Source organism: Rhamphochromis longiceps, linkage group LG14, assembly GCF_057381845.1.
Source record: "Rhamphochromis longiceps isolate RC_006_pf linkage group LG14, R_longiceps_female_GT1.1, whole genome shotgun sequence".
Lineage (NCBI taxonomy): Eukaryota > Metazoa > Chordata > Actinopteri > Cichliformes > Cichlidae > Rhamphochromis > Rhamphochromis longiceps.
Genome location: NC_140570.1, coordinates 107373 through 123499, shown reverse-complemented (window position 1 = coordinate 123499; position 16127 = coordinate 107373). Strand labels below are relative to the sequence as shown.

The 16127-nt window shown below is 40.1% G+C and overlaps 1 protein-coding gene and 1 long non-coding RNA gene across 2 annotated transcripts; both read right to left on the bottom strand.

Annotated features, from left to right (window-relative positions):
• Positions 1-4796: 4796 nt before the first annotated feature.
• LOC146653322 (protein broad-minded-like) lies at positions 4797-7683 on the bottom strand. Its single transcript, XM_085379920.1, has 4 exons — positions 7589-7683; positions 6587-6705; positions 5196-5315; positions 4797-4938 (listed from the first exon to the last, which is right to left on the bottom strand). The coding sequence occupies exons 1-4, from the start codon at positions 7650-7652 to the stop codon at positions 4801-4803; spliced, it is 441 nt and encodes a 146-aa protein (XP_085236046.1). The 5' UTR covers positions 7653-7683; the 3' UTR covers positions 4797-4800.
• Positions 7684-13634: 5951 nt separating this feature from the next.
• LOC146653321 (uncharacterized) lies at positions 13635-15477 on the bottom strand. The gene is made up of 3 exons (XR_014907221.1): positions 15373-15477; positions 13982-14101; positions 13635-13724 (listed from the first exon to the last, which is right to left on the bottom strand). It is a non-coding gene; the product is annotated as an uncharacterized LOC146653321 (long non-coding RNA).
• Between the last annotated feature and the right edge of the window lie 650 nt (positions 15478-16127).

Sequence of the window (16127 nt, the reverse complement as noted above, 5' to 3'; positions counted from 1 at the left end):
ACCAGAGAGCAGGGCATTACAGTAATCAATGCGACTGGCAATAAAAGCATGCATCAGCATCTCCGTGTTGGCCCGAGAGAGAATAGGGCGGACTCTGGCTATATTTTTTAGATGATAAAATCCAATTTTGGTTACATGTTTAACATGTGGGATAAAACCAAGCTCAGAGTCAAAAATAACACCCAGGTTTTTCACTTGTAGCGAAGGACATAGTGAAAATGCCTCTAATTTAGACAAGAGTTTCTCTCTCTGAGCTTCAGGACCGACAATTAAAACTTCAGTTTTGTCCTGGTTAAGCTGTAAAAAGTTTTCTGCCATCCAAGATCTTATATCCAAGATACAGTTAAAAAGGGCATCCATTGGTCTGGTGTCATCAGGAGACACGGAGATGTACAGCTGCGTGTCATCAGCGTAACTGTGGAAGTTCACTCCATGCCTCCTGATGACACTGCCGAGAGGCAACATATACAAATTAAAAAGTACAGGGCCTAGAACCGACCCTTGAGGCACACCACATGTCATTTTATGGATCTTAGAGGAGCATGTATCCATACTCACCATAAAAGATCTGTCAGAGAGATAGGAAGTGAACCAGTTGTGTACAGCACCAGAGAGGCCCACCATGTGTTTTAGTCTGTTTAAAAGAATAGCGTGGTCTACTGTATCAAAGGCTGCGCTTAGATCCAGCAGCACCAGGACTGAGAGCTTTTGGGCGTCCCAGTTACATCTAAGATCATTTAAAACCTTTAGGAGAGCCGTCTCTGTGCTGTGGTTCACCCTAAATCCAGACTGGAATATCTCCAGGATCTGTCTATCATTGAGAAAATCAGTAATCTGAGTAAAAACAAGTTTTTCTAAGACTTTACTTAAAAATGGTAAGTTGGATACAGGTCTGTAGTTATTAAAATCATTACAATCCAAATTGCTCTTCTTCAGAAGGGGCCTCACCACCGCCGTTTTAAAGGCAGCAGGGAAGACACCCAACTGAAGAGAGCAATTCATCATGTATAAAAGCTCAGCCTCAAAAAATCCATAAAGTGTTTTAAAGAGTGAAGAGGGGATTGGATCTAAAAGACATGTGGTGGGTCTCACTGTGGAGAAAACCTTCTGAAAGTTCTCAGCATTAACCAGGACAAAGCTGTCCAGTGTCTCCTCAGGTACAATCGAGCCCTCAGATGTGTTTACAATCATATCGCGATTAGATAAAATATCAGATCTGATGGCGCTGATCTTTCCCCTGAAGTGGTCTGCAAACTGCTCACAGAGCGAGTCTGTGGGGGTTCTTTGGGAGCTGTTAAAATCAGGGTTAAATAAATGATCTATGGTGGAAAAGAGGACCTTGGGATTATTTTTGTTAATACTGATTATTTTGGCGAAGTATGAATTTCTTGACTTCCTTAATGTATTATTGTACATTTTAAATTGCTCGGAAAATATTTGATGGTTGATATTATTTTTATTTTTCCTCCATCTCCTTTCTGCTGCCCTGCAATTTCTTTTGAGTTTTTTGACTTCTTCGTTTCTCCAGGGTGATGCATGTTTTACGTTAATCTTTTTGGTGGTGAGTGGAGCAACGGAGTCAAGGCTTTTCTTCAGTTTGCTGTTAAAATAACTAAAAATCAAATCGCAGGGTGCAGGTAAAATCACAGGGGGGCATTTGACTAAAACCCTGGTAAAATTTGCAGCCACTGTCACTGCTGTTTAGTTTTCTGTCTTCATTTATGTTGGAAGTGATAAGAAAGCTGTACGTTTTAATTTGTTTCCAAAACCCCGCAGTCAGGACATGCTATATTGTATTTAGATAGAAGCTAGCGAGCTAACTTGCTGCTAACTTCTAACTCATATGTCATAAATTCCATTGTCATGGATGCCTGGATGTTTAACTCAGTTGTTACACCTGGTAGAGCAGAACGCTGATAATTTTATTAAAGATGAAAGACTTAAGACAGTGTTTTAACTCTCAGTAATGCCACAGTGATCATTTGATATATGGACCTGCAGCAGAGTTTAGGCCCAGACACGGCTAGTGACGTCAGACTCAACAATCGGATAGTGATATGAATTACTTTAGAACTCACCGGAGAGAAAATGCCGCGAGCAAACCAACAAAAAGCTGGGGATTGCACGGAACTCGATATCCGCTCGTCTCACCGCTGCAATCCATGCCTGGCGTCTTTGTTTGGTGATATCGGATACATGGGATCCCTCACGTTGCCGCCAGGATGGAAAACGATTAAAAGATTAATCCAGTTTCTTGCCTTCACGATCGTGAGATCTAACATTGCAACCGACTACACACGTACCACCATAGCTGAAGCTGTATCCTTTGTCTGGCCTACTGTGATGGCGGCAGGGGGCGCATTCTAAAATGTCATGTGACAATCTGATTCATGAAGAGTGATGATGTCACAAGGACATGTGATGATGTCACAAGGACATGTGATGATGTCACAAGCACATGCCTTTGAGCCTTTTCTATAAATAGGGGTCAGGAGCAGCAAGTTTTAGTCAGTTTGTTCGCAGCCTTCAAACGTTCGACCAGAGCTATATTTGAAAGTATTTGTAAACCTCTTCAGAGTCACTGTGCACAGGATTAAAAATGTATCCACGAAAATGCCAACAAAGAATAAACAATCTTGCTGCCTCTCCTTCGAGGTCTGGCCAGCCACTCACTTCAAGAGGGAAGCCTGATATGACACGATCCATTGGTGCCTCATCAGTCCAAAGGACATTACAGGAAAACTCCGACCTACATGCAAAAATTAAACAAATTGAAGAAGAGAAGCTTCAACTGGAGGAGAAGTGCAGACAATTGGAAGCACGAAATCAAGAGCTGGAAAAACAACAGCAACGCCAGCCTTACACAAAAATTATTAGTGAGGCCTGGGAAGGAAAGTTTGGTGAAGCACGACAGAAGATTTTGTTCCTGATGAAGGAAAACAAGACAAAGAGTGCTGAATTAAAAGAAACGTCTGCCCAGCTTCAACGCGCGAATGCTACTATTGGGGAGATGCAAAGGGATCTCCAAAACATGGAGCAAAAGAATCAGGCGCTCCAAGGAACGCTTGATGAAGCTATGGAACAAACTGCACAAATCCTCGGACAGAAAAAGGAAGGGGTCACACAAATGCAGGACCAACTCAAAGGCATAAAGAAAAAATACGAAGTGCTGAAAGTCAGGCTGGATGAAACAGAGTGCAAAAAAAAAGAGCTTCTTCAAGAGAAAGAGCAACAGGAAGAAGAAAAAAAACGTATTCTCCAGGACTCAGACAACTTGAAGTGTGAAAACGCTGAAATGCTTGCACAAAAGCAGCAACAAGAGAAAATAAATGAAGACCTGCAGCGTAAGCTTCAAGAAATCACAAGAAGAAATGAGCAGTTAGAAAAGATGCACAAGGAAAAACAACAGCAAAATACAGACAAGTGCAATCTATTAAAAGAAATGGAGCAAAGATGCCAGAAACTTGAGAAGGAAGTTGAAGAAACAACCGATCAGTTGAGAACCCTCATCCTAGAGAAAAAAGTGGTCGTGGAAAAGCTCATGGAAAAGAAGAAAAAACGTTTCCGCTTCTTCTGGAGGAGGGACACTCCTGCTTTTTCTACTTTTTCTATTTTTTCTACTGCTGACGTCACCTCGTCTCCCTCCACCTCTGTTCCATCTTAATTTTCACCTCTCCTCTCCCCTTCTCTCCTAACACTTCTTCCCTCTCTCCTTCATCTTTTTTCACCCCAACCAGTCCCGGCAGTTGACTGCCCCTCGTGAGCCTGGTTCTGCCGGAAGTTTCTGCCCGTTTAAAGGCAGTTTTTCTTCCCCACTGTCGCCTAGTGCTTGCTCAGAGGGGATTGTTGGGGTTTTCTCTTTTCTTTTTTTTTCCCTTCTTATTACCATTTTCCTTTATTTACCGATTTGTTTTGTTTACTTTTCTTTTATGTTGTTTCTTTATTTACTTGTTTAACTTTTTTTCAACTTATGTAATAAACTAATAAACCAATTGAATTTATCCTCTGCGTATTTTACATCTAATCTTTAAAGAATATTTCCAAAACATTTTCAAACATCACGATCTGTCTTTTGTTTGCTTGTTAAAACCCCGTAAATGGTGGAGTAAAAACCCTGTGATATGGTTTAAAACATCAAAATAGACTAAACAACTAGTCTAAAACTAAGAGACACAGGATAAAGTTGGTGTGAAGGTTTCAGTCTGTGAATGAATCTAAGCACCATCACCTTAACTTTAAATTCATCTCTGTTACCCTCTTTGTGACTGAACTCTGACCGTGAGCACCACAGCCACTGCGCACCAGTCACACACACTTTAAATCCATCACAGTAAACCAGTTAGTTTACCTCAGTTTGTTTTGCAGCACATTTCACAACATGCAAAAGCATAATGTGCCATGTACAGACTCAAAATCTGATTTAAAAACATGAGGACTGACCTGTAAGCTTTACATTTACAGTTTATCACATACCACTGAGGTTCTTACCTGTAATTCTAAGCCCTCTTCTTCCTTTTCTGGTTTAAAACATCAAATTAGACTAAACAACTAGTCTAAAACCAAGAGACACTTAAATATTAAGTTAAACCTCTGGGGTTGCCGGACGCGCCGGCGCGTCAAAATCACATGACCAATTTAAGACGACACAGCTACAAGATGCAGCGATTCAGAGGCTGTATCCCAATTCAGGGTCTGCAGCCTTAAAGGCCGCATTTTAAGGCCGATTACGTCACCATGCCAGTCTCCTATTGCCAGAGGCTGAAGTGTGTGTGCAGTCACCAGGTGATAATCTGATATCGTCTACTTCCCCACTGATGTTAAGTAATATGAAAAAAAAAATGAATCCCACCTTAGGCCGAATGTGTGACTCTCTTCGTAGTGGAAGAGAGAATGAATCTTCCCATCCGAATTCACGGCAATCAGTCTGTCAATCAAATCCTGTGGAGTAAAATGAGAGGCTTTGAACAAGAATGCACCGGATAGGGTGCAAAACGAAAACTGTGTGGAAATTTACAATGGGTAAGGTGGAGAACGTATATCAGTCTCAGTGTGAGAGGGTTTATTTGAATGCGTTTGAAGTAAAACAAATGGGTGGGTGGTGTTTGGAGGCCAAATAAAAAGTGCAAACATGCCCTCAGATGGATGACAAAAAAAACCTGCAGTGTGTGGAAAAGAAGAAGAAGAAAAACACTTACAGGTATGGAGGTTGGCATCTCCCTCAGGGTGTATTCGCTTTTGTTGGCCAAAGACTGTCGGCCCAGCAGTTGCCACACCGACTGGGAAGAGGAGAGGAGGTTGACCAAGTACAGGAAGGACTGAAGAGGAAAGTAAATACAGCAGCTGTTAGAGAGAAAAAATGTATTTGCTTTTAAAGACCATTGTGAATGCATTTGTGCACGTCATGGATTGATCAAATCCTAACACATAATAATAATATAACACTATTCAACTACAAACACTACCGATAATATGACAAATAATATCTGTAGTATTCAAAGCAAAACAAAATGTAAAAAGAATTTATGATTGCAAAGGTAAAACATGGTTTACCACACTCTCAAAACTGAATAAGACATATATTCTGAGCAGAGTGGTTGAGCAGAAACCTATTGCAGCCTGAAGAATATTAAACTACAGGAAAGCTCCCTGCATTTTTCACTGGGTCTGGTAGAACAGGGAAAACATATCATCAAAAGCATCAAAGGAAAAAAAGAGAGACACTTGCACAAACGAGCTACAACTTAGATTATATTAAACAGCTTCAAAGAAACGTAAAGAAAAAAACAAGATACGATGGATTTTTTTTTCTAAAATAGAAATATCTATACTTTCATGTGTCTTCTGATGTTTCTGTGCATGTGTGAACTTATCTTCATATGTACTACCAAACCTCCTACTGTACTTAGCACAGATTAAAGCAAAGACTCGAGTTAATTCACCAAAGTGCTGGTGTGTGTATATTTAGTTTTCCTTTGACCTCAGCATATATGTATAACCCACTGATAAGGCAGACTTTAAAGTCGCCTGTGGCAGGACACAGTTTACACATCACTGGCTGTCCGTATTCACTTGGCTAGTCTCTCTGAGAGAGATGACTTGGCTGCTGTCAGAGGCCAAGCATCAGACACACACAGACAGGCTCACGCTGGAGCTTGTTGAAGCTTTCCTGAGAGAAATTCTGCCAAAAACATAACTAAAAATGCAGTCTTATGAAAGTAAGGCTTATTTGCCCAGACACCCATAAACCAATCAGCAAAAAGCCTTTCTTGTTAACAAAATCACTATTGCCAGTTTCTTAAATATGAATATTCACAAGTGAATTTTCTACATGGCTGCTGGTATCACAGCAACACATGGACCACTATTCTGAGTCCTGGGTTAATAATAATTGGAATCAATTTAATTTTAATCAATTTAAACACCTTTGTAACCAGTGAGCTAAAAACATGATGGAAAAGCAAAACTTCTAAGAGATCTGTGTCTGTACTATTATGTAGATATCTAAAAATTGGGGCATTGTGGGCTCCAGGAAGTTTCTCCTTCTCCCTCTCTCTCACACACACACGCACGCACATACATACAATACCTTAATGCAACTCCTATCTGTGGGGTCAATGGGAGTTGGTTTGGGACGGACCACTCTGATGTCGTCACTGCTGCACTCAAGAACAGACCATAGCTCTAGTACCAGGGCCCGAATAAAGCCTGAGACAGAACACGGAGAAATTTGTTGTACCAAACATTTATTTGAAATAGCAGCAACTAAAATTATTAACAGTGCTTTAATAAATAAACGACTGACTTTGTTATTGTGTCCAATCTTTTAAAGAAATCTGTCTTTGCATTGCTGGCACCGTTTTGATTGGAGGATTTGAATCTCAGGAAGGAAGGAATTTATAATGCCACTCCCTTTGATCCCATTTAATCTCTTCCCTGTTGCACTTTGGCCTGTCAGTAACTACATTTGAATTTTGCAGCTCAAGCTTGCACATAAAGGCTGGATAAAAACGTTAATGCAATCAAAATGTACGCAGCCCTCGCTGGAAAACTGGGGATACAGTACAGTACATAAATGATGAAGCAAAGACAAAACATTAGTGTCATGGAAGAAGAAATAGTCAGTGCATCACGGGAAGCTCCCAGCAATAAAACCTGCATTTGTATTGACACATAAACCTTAATTTGTGAGCAATTTTCAGTGTATTTCAGTTAAATTAATGAGACAAATATAACAAAAGGGATTTTATACTTAGAAGAAGAATATGAAATTGAAATATTAAACTAAGAAAACTATAAATACTGCAGTTCTAGAGTTACAGATATACAATTAAGCTTTGCATATCAGTGCTGTATAACCCAGGGAATGTACTTTTTTTTTTTTATAATTGAATAGTAATGGAAATCATGAACTGTTTTTCAGAGGTCATAGATCAAATGAGCAGTAGAGTTTTTCTCACAGAATGGTTCTTTCACATAGAAAGCAGTGTGTGCTGCAGGTTTAGCAAATGGCCCATCATTTGTATCTCCAGTGTCTGTTGAAGTGTACAGTATCTGTGTGTGTGCATGACCGTCGGTGCTCTCTGCTCACTCGGGTTCAGAGGTACAGGGAGGAGGCTCAGCAGGAGTAGAGGCAGCTGCTTCATCACAAACATGCCAGGTGCAGGCGGTAAAGGCCCTTTCTGTTTCCTCTCAACCCTCCTGCCAAAGCCATAGAACTCTGCCGAGGTGAACCAGACAACACAATATAGACATTTTTCCCTGTTCCTACATGGAAACACAAGATCAAACGGGCATTTTTTTTTGGCATAAATATGTATATCATATCGGACTCAGTTTGTTCCTGTTATTGTTTTTGCACTGTACTTGTCATCCATTCCAGTGAAACGATGCAGAAGGTTGTAGGTTGTGCAATAGTGCCATCTAGAGGTGAAGTAACATCACACTGCCCGTGCTCTTGTCTCGTCACGGTGTTTGCGTGTTTCTCCCTCTCTGCACACTCATGGGAATGTGCTGTCAGGCAGGACTCAGCGTTATATTCACAATATGTGGAAAATATATTGATATTGAATGTTCAAATATGAGGATATGTATAATGTATAGGTTGACTTTGCTCTACCTACACTTCTGGCAGAGCAGCAGTTGCAATGCGAACACATAATTAAACGGTGTATTTATAGGAACAGATTTCTTGCCTATGGCAGACAAAGTGATTTTAAACGTGTAAAAGGTTTCATTCACAGATGATTTATTACTATCACACCCTGGAGACTTTATAAAGAGCACTGCTGCAAAAGCAGCCTAAACAAACTTGTACAGTAGGTCACGCTGGTTTAGTTTTTCATCAAAATGCTTTTTTTCTTTTACTATTATTTTTGAAAACGTTACAGCACTGGTGGACATTTCCTACCAAATAAGAACTAGACACTACTGTTATGTAGTGGTTAATTGGAAAACTGTTTTATCACGAATTTCTTATTTAGAAATAATTAAAATTTTATTTGATGTTTTTTTTTTTTTTGGATGGATACTGTTATTGCAGTGATGCTGTAATTAAACTGTCTTCACCCCAGTAGAATAATTGCATGACTCCATCACTGAAGTGGAGGGTTTGCTTTGGAGGGGAAACGCACAGTGTCTCTTTAGTAGCATGGTGGTTGGATCCCACATTTGTTTCTTATGTAACATTGTAAATAGCTGCTAAGACAGCATATCTATTGGACAAGCACATATTATACATACTTTGCACGTGCAGTATTTAATAGAAAGCAGTGTGTGCTGCAGGTTTAGCAAATGGCCCATCATTTGTAAGCTCTGTCTGGACTATATCACTTTTTGAGGTCATCCTTCTTTCTGTCAGTCTGCCTTTTTATCGATGGCACAAACATATGTCACATCATGGAACACATGAGTGCTCCACAGCCAGCGCTGCTCAACACAGCAGGGAACTGTTCTTGCGTGGGTAAAGTCATAGGAGAGAATAGGTTTCAGAACGCAGCGGTGCTGTTATAAGCGAAGGGCTGATAAGTAATCAGACTTCTTTTCCCATAACCAGTTGAGTCGCCCCTTCTAGCCAATAGAAAGAATGCAGGATTAAAATATTTGTTCACTAGCTTCATTTTTTGACCTCTTTTGACAAGAGTACGGTATTTCCTGGAGCCTTTTGCATATGGATAAACCTAGTATCAGTATACAACTGATATGTGAATCCATTTATCAAAAAAGAACGCCTCTTCTTACTCTTTCTTACCCAAACAAAAACGGTTTGACAAATACATTTCTCCCTAAGCTGCCTTAAGTCTCCTTTATACCGACAACACAAAAACAACAACAACAACTTATAATATAAGCCTTAAGCATCACAGCTGACAAGTGTTTGTTGTGTCCAAATAACTGCAATAGTACCTGAACTGTGCAGAGCCACAACTCCCGGAGCAGTTGCTGCCACCTGTGTCACCATCACCCCGTAGCCAAACTTCTCGCAGCTGCTCACCTACAGAAAACACACAGAAATCTCATACCCCTAGAAATATTTCAGCCTTTCACTATCACAGTTTTTGGTTATCAGGTAAAAAATGAATGAGAGTTTGGAAAAAGGATGGAAAAGGTTTAGGTCAAATGTAGTACTAATGTATCATAAAGGGAGATGTGTAAGTAAATCTGGGATTCTGGAAAGGCACAACATAATGTAGTTAAACATGCTGTGGAGAATTTAAATTGTAAATTGATATTGGAGTGTGCAGGCCCTTCATTAATTACAACACAATGCCACAACTAAAAATAGACAAAATATAATTACATTCCATAATTAAAGTGTAATGCCAAACTAGAGAAGCAATTACAATGGTGCGTAAACAATGGCAGTAAATTAAGCCCACGGGGGATCAGCTAAGGTTTGCAGCAAGCCTGAGTGTTTGTGTGTTTACAATTTGAATCTTAGACTCAGACCCTGTGACAAGGTCTGTGAAAACCACGTTTTTATGCCTGAAATACTACAGTACTACACTCCCACCAGATGAGCTCATGCAGCCTGTCACGAACCGGGACATACAACCATGACAAAACAGGAGATGCACACACAATTTATTGTGTTATTAATTTAGATCAACTGTGCTAATATAGTATACCAAAATGAAAACAATAACTCAAATTTCAGATATTTGAGGTTGTGCTGAAAATAATGGTGCCAAATAAGGCAAGAAAAACATATTTTAAAGGTGAAATATAGAGGTAAAATCAAAAATAGTCAAGAACGGCCAATTATACCCTGGACCACAGAGGGTTAAATTTGAAAACGGTTTAAAAAAAAACATCCCCATTCTAAAATGTCATGTGACAATCTGATTCATGAAGAGTGATGATGTCACAAGGACATGTGATGATGTCACAAGGACATGTGATGATGTCACAAGCACATGCCTTTGAGCCTTTGAAGTTTTTCTATAAATAGGGGTCAGGAGCAGCAAGTTTTAGTCAGTTTGTTCGCAGCCTTCAAACGTTCGACCAGAGCTATATTTGAAAGTATTTGTAAACCTCTGTAACATCACGCTCCAAAGCCCTGTGACGTTTCTGTGTTCTGTGACGTTGTCCCAAAGAAAGACCTTTAAATGCGATAAATAGCCTAAACGTTTTCGTTTATGACTAGTTTACCGTGTTATGACTGTGAACAGGGGGGAAGTCGCGCAAGAGAAATGTCGACCAAAACAATTGCAAGTAAGCCAAAGTCAGTTCCTAAAAGTCAACCCGCAGGTGTTTCCACCACCATCAGACCCTCCACTTCTGTAAGACCTCCATTAAGAATAACTGATGCAAAGAAAACCGCTCGGGTGGGAAAAACTCAGAATGGAAGACCGGCAGCTGTGAAACAGCCCCCGAAGAGGGATATGAAAAAGAATGTGGACAGTAAACTGGTCAGCTTAATTACAAATGAAATTGTATACAGTGGAGCGACTGTGTCATTTGATGACATCGCAGGGCAGGATCTGGCAAAGCAAGCACTTCAAGAAATTGTCATCCTTCCTGCCTTAAGACCTGATCTCTTTACTGGTCTGAGAGCTCCTGCACGTGGCTTGCTTTTATTTGGCCCACCAGGAAATGGGAAGACCATGCTCGCCAAAGCAGTTGCTGCAGAGTCTAATGCAACATTCTTCAACATCAGTGCTGCTAGTTTGACCTCCAAATATGTGGGAGAAGGCGAGAAGCTCGTACGAGCACTCTTTGCAGTTGCAAGAGAGAGACAGCCCTCAGTAATCTTCATCGATGAAGTGGACGGCTTGCTCTGTCAAAGGAGGGAGGGGGAGCACGACGCCTCTCGCCGTTTAAAAACTGAGTTCCTCATTGAGTTTGACGGGTTGCAGTCAGGAAAGGATGACAGAGTACTTGTAATGGGAGCAACGAACAGGCCCCAGGAGCTCGATGAAGCAATATTAAGGCGCTTTGCAAAAAGAGTATATGTGACCTTACCCGATGAGAAGACAAGATTTACGCTGCTGAAAAATCTTTTGGGAACGCACGGGAGTCCACTGAGCCAAGACGAACTGTCCTGTCTTGCAAAAGTGACTGAAGGATATTCAGGGAGCGATTTGACAGCATTAGCCAAAGATGCTGCACTTGGCCCAATAAGAGAGTTGGCACCAGAACAAGTCCGTGTTATAGCTGCTGCTGAGGTGCGCAACATTAAGATAAAAGACTTTGAGGATTCTCTGAAGCAAATCAAACCAACTGTTAGTCCAGCAACTCTTAACATGTACACCAAATAGAACAAAGATTTTGGTGGTCCTTCTTCAATAAATCCAAATCCAGTCAGGCTGGATGAAACAGAGTGCAAAAATAAAGAGCTTCTTCAAGAGAAAGAGCAACAGGAAAAAGAAAAAAAAAGTATTCTCCAGGACTTGGAGAGAAGAAATCTACAACTGAACAAATTAATACAATGAAGGACAGAACACCTGAACTGGAAGGAGAAGTATTGGAAAAACGACGTTCAAAGATGCAGCGTAGGATCAATGAAATGGCGAAAAAACACTCAGAGGTCATTAATGAGATGTTGTTGAACTCAGACAACTTGAAGTGTGAAAACGCTGAAATGCTTGCACAAAAGCAGCAACAAGAGAAAATAAATGAAGACCTGCAGCGTAAGCTTCAAGAAATCACAAGAAGAAATGAGCAGTTAGAAAAGATGCACAAGGAAAAACAACAGCAAAATACAGACAAGTGCAATCTATTAAAAGAAATGGAGCAAAGATGCCAGAAACTTGAGAAGGAAGTTGAAGAAACAACCGATCAGTTGAGAACCCTCATCCTAGAGAAAAAAGTGGTCGTGGAAAAGCTCATGGAAAAGAAGAAAAAACGTTTCCGCTTCTTCTGGAGGAGGGACACTCCTGCTTTTTCTACTCTTTCTATTTTTTCTACTGCTGACGTCACCTCGTCTCCCTCCACCTCTGTTCCATCTTAATTTTCACCTCTCCTCTCCCCTTCTCTCCTAACACTTCTTCCCTCTCTCCTTCATCTTTTTTCACCCCAACCAGTCCCGGCAGTTGACTGCCCCTCGTGAGCCTGGTTCTGCCGGAAGTTTCTGCCCGTTTAAAGGCAGTTTTTCTTCCCCACTGTCGCCTAGTGCTTGCTCAGAGGGGATTGTTGGGGTTTTCTCTTTTCTTTTTTTTCCCCTTCTTATTACCATTTTCCTTTATTTACCGATTTGTTTTGTTTACTTTTCTTTTACGTTGTTTCTTTATTTACTTGTTTAACTTTTTTTCAACTTATGTAATAAACTAATAAACCAATTGAATTTATCCTCTGCGTATTTTACATCTAATCTTTAAAGAATATTTCCAAAACATTTTCAAACATCACGATCTGTCTTTTGTTTGCTTGTTAAAACCCCGTAAATGGTGAAGTAAAAACCCTGTGATATGGTTTAAAACATCAAAATAGACTAAACAACTAGTCTAAAACTAAGAGACACAGGATAAAGTTGGTGTGAAGGTTTCAGTCTGTGAATGAATCTAAGCACCATCACCTTAACTTTAAATTCATCTCTGTTACCCTCTTTGTGACTGAACTCTGACCGTGAGCACCACAGCCACTGCGCACCAGTCACACACACTTTAAATCCATCACAGTAAACCAGTTAGTTTACCTCAGTTTGTTTTGCAGCACATTTCACAACATGCAAAAGCATAATGTGCCATGTACAGACTCAAAATCTGATTTAAAAACATGAGGACTGACCTGTAAGCTTTACATTTACAGTTTATCACATACCACTGAGCAGTTCTTACCTGTAATTCTAAGCCCTCTTCTTCCTTTTCTGGTTTAAAACATCAAATTAGACTAAACAACTAGTCTAAAACCAAGAGACACTTAAATATTAAGTTAAACCTCTGGGGTTGCCGGACGCGCCGGCGCGTCAAAATCACATGACCAATTTAAGACGACACAGCTACAAGATGCAGCGATTCAGAGGCTGTATCCCAATTCAGGGTCTGCAGCCTTAAAGGCCGCATTTTAAGGCCGATTACGTCACCATGCCAGTCTCCTATTGCCAGAGGCTGAAGTGTGTGTGCAGTCACCAGGTGATAATCTGATATCGTCTACTTCCCCACTGATGTTAAGTAATATGAAAAAAATAATGAATCCCACCTTAGGCCGAATGTGTGACTCTCTTCGTAGTGGAAGAGAGAATGAATCTTCCCATCCGAATTCACGGCAATCAGTCTGTCAATCAAATCCTGTGGAGTAAAATGAGAGGCTTTGAACAAGAATGCACCGGATAGGGTGCAAAACGAAAACTGTGTGGAAATTTACAATGGGTAAGGTGGAGAACGTATATCAGTCTCAGTGTGAGAGGGTTTATTTGAATGCGTTTGAAGTAAAACAAATGGGTGGGTGGTGTTTGGAGGCCAAATAAAAAGTGCAAACATGCCCTCAGATGGATGACAAAAAAAAACTGCAGTGTGTGGAAAAGAAGAAGAAGAAAAACACTTACAGGTATGGAGGTTGGCATCTCCCTCAGGGTGTATTCGCTTTTGTTGGCCAAAGACTGTCGGCCCAGCAGTTGCCACACCGACTGGGAAGAGGAGAGGAGGTTGACCAAGTACAGGAAGGACTGAAGAGGAAAGTAAATACAGCAGCTGTTAGAGAGAAAAAATGTATTTGCTTTTAAAGACCATTGTGAATGCATTTGTGCACGTCATGGATTGATCAAATCCTAACACATAATAATAATATAACACTATTCAACTACAAACACTACCGATAATATGACAAATAATATCTGTAGTATTCAAAGCAAAACAAAATGTAAAAAGAATTTATGATTGCAAAGATAAAACATGGTTTACCACACTCTCAAAACTGAATAAGACATATATTCTGAGCAGAGTGGTTGAGCAGAAACCTATTGCAGCCTGAAGAATATTAAACTACAGGAAAGCTCCCTGCATTTTTCACTGGGTCTGGTAGAACAGGGAAAACATATCATCAAAAGCATCAAAGGAAAAAAAGAGAGACACTTGCACAAACGAGCTACAACTTAGATTATATTAAACAGCTTCAAAGAAACGTAAAGAAAAAAACAAGATACGATGGATTTTTTTTTCTAAAATAGAAATATCTATACTTTCATGTGTCTTCTGATGTTTCTGTGCATGTGTGAACTTATCTTCATATGTACTACCAAACCTCCTACTGTACTTAGCACAGATTAAAGCAAAGACTCGAGTTAATTCACCAAAGTGCTGGTGTGTGTATATTTAGTTTTCCTTTGACCTCAGCATATATGTATAACCCACTGATAAGGCAGACTTTAAAGTCGCCTGTGGCAGGACACAGTTTACACATCACTGGCTGTCCGTATTCACTTGGCTAGTCTCTCTGAGAGAGATGACTTGGCTGCTGTCAGAGGCCAAGCATCAGACACACACAGACAGGCTCACGCTGGAGCTTGTTGAAGCTTTCCTGAGAGAAATTCTGCCAAAAACATAACTAAAAATGCAGTCTTATGAAAGTAAGGCTTATTTGCCCAGACACCCATAAACCAATCAGCAAAAAGCCTTTCTTGTTAACAAAATCACTATTGCCAGTTTCTTAAATATGAATATTCACAAGTGAATTTTCTACATGGCTGCTGGTATCACAGCAACACATGGACCACTATTCTGAGTCCTGGGTTAATAATAATTGGAATCAATTTAATTTTAATCAATTTAAACACCTTTGTAACCAGTGAGCTAAAAACATGATGGAAAAGCAAAACTTCTAAGAGATCTGTGTCTGTACTATTATGTAGATATCTAAAAATTGGGGCATTGTGGGCTCCAGGAAGTTTCTCCTTCTCCCTCTCTCTCACACACACACGCACGCACATACATACAATACCTTAATGCAACTCCTATCTGTGGGGTCAATGGGAGTTGGTTTGGGACGGACCACTCTGATGTCGTCACTGCTGCACTCAAGAACAGACCATAGCTCTAGTACCAGGGCCCGAATAAAGCCTGAGACAGAACACGGAGAAATTTGTTGTACCAAACATTTATTTGAAATAGCAGCAACTAAAATTATTAACAGTGCTTTAATAAATAAACGACTGACTTTGTTATTGTGTGCAATCTTTTAAAGAAATCTGTCTTTGCATTGCTGGCACCGTTTTGATTGGAGGATTTGAATCTCAGGAAGGAAGGAATTTATAATGCCACTCCCTTTGATCCCATTTAATCTCTTCCCTGTTGCACTTTGGCCTGTCAGTAACTACATTTGAATTTTGCAGCTCAAGCTTGCACATAAAGGCTGGATAAAAACGTTAATGCAATCAAAATGTACGCAGCCCTCGCTGGAAAACTGGGGATACAGTACAGTACATAAATGATGAAGCAAAGACAAAACATTAGTGTCATGGAAGAAGAAATAGTCAGTGCATCACGGGAAGCTCCCAGCAATAAAACCTGCATTTGTATTGACACATAAACCTTAATTTGTGAGCAATTTTCAGTGTATTTCAGTTAAATTAACGAGACAAATATAACAAAAGGGATTTTATACTTAGAAGAAGAATATGAAATTGAAATATTAAACTAAGAAAACTATAAATACTGCAGTTCTAGAGTTACAGATATACAATTAAGCTTTGCATA

Bases quoted from the DNA above. Each gene is read 5' to 3' on its own strand.
- LOC146653322 (XM_085379920.1), bottom strand. From the start codon at position 7,652: ATGTTTGTGATGAAGCAGCTGCCTCTACTCCTGCTGAGCCTCCTCCCT. The intron at 6,706-7,588 runs GTGAGCAGAGAG...GTTCTGTCTCAG, and splicing joins CCCTGTACCTCTGAACCCGA to GCTTTATTCGGGCCCTGGTA. The intron at 5,316-6,586 runs GTATTGTATGTA...TTTCCTCTTCAG, and splicing joins CAGATAGGAGTTGCATTAAG to TCCTTCCTGTACTTGGTCAA.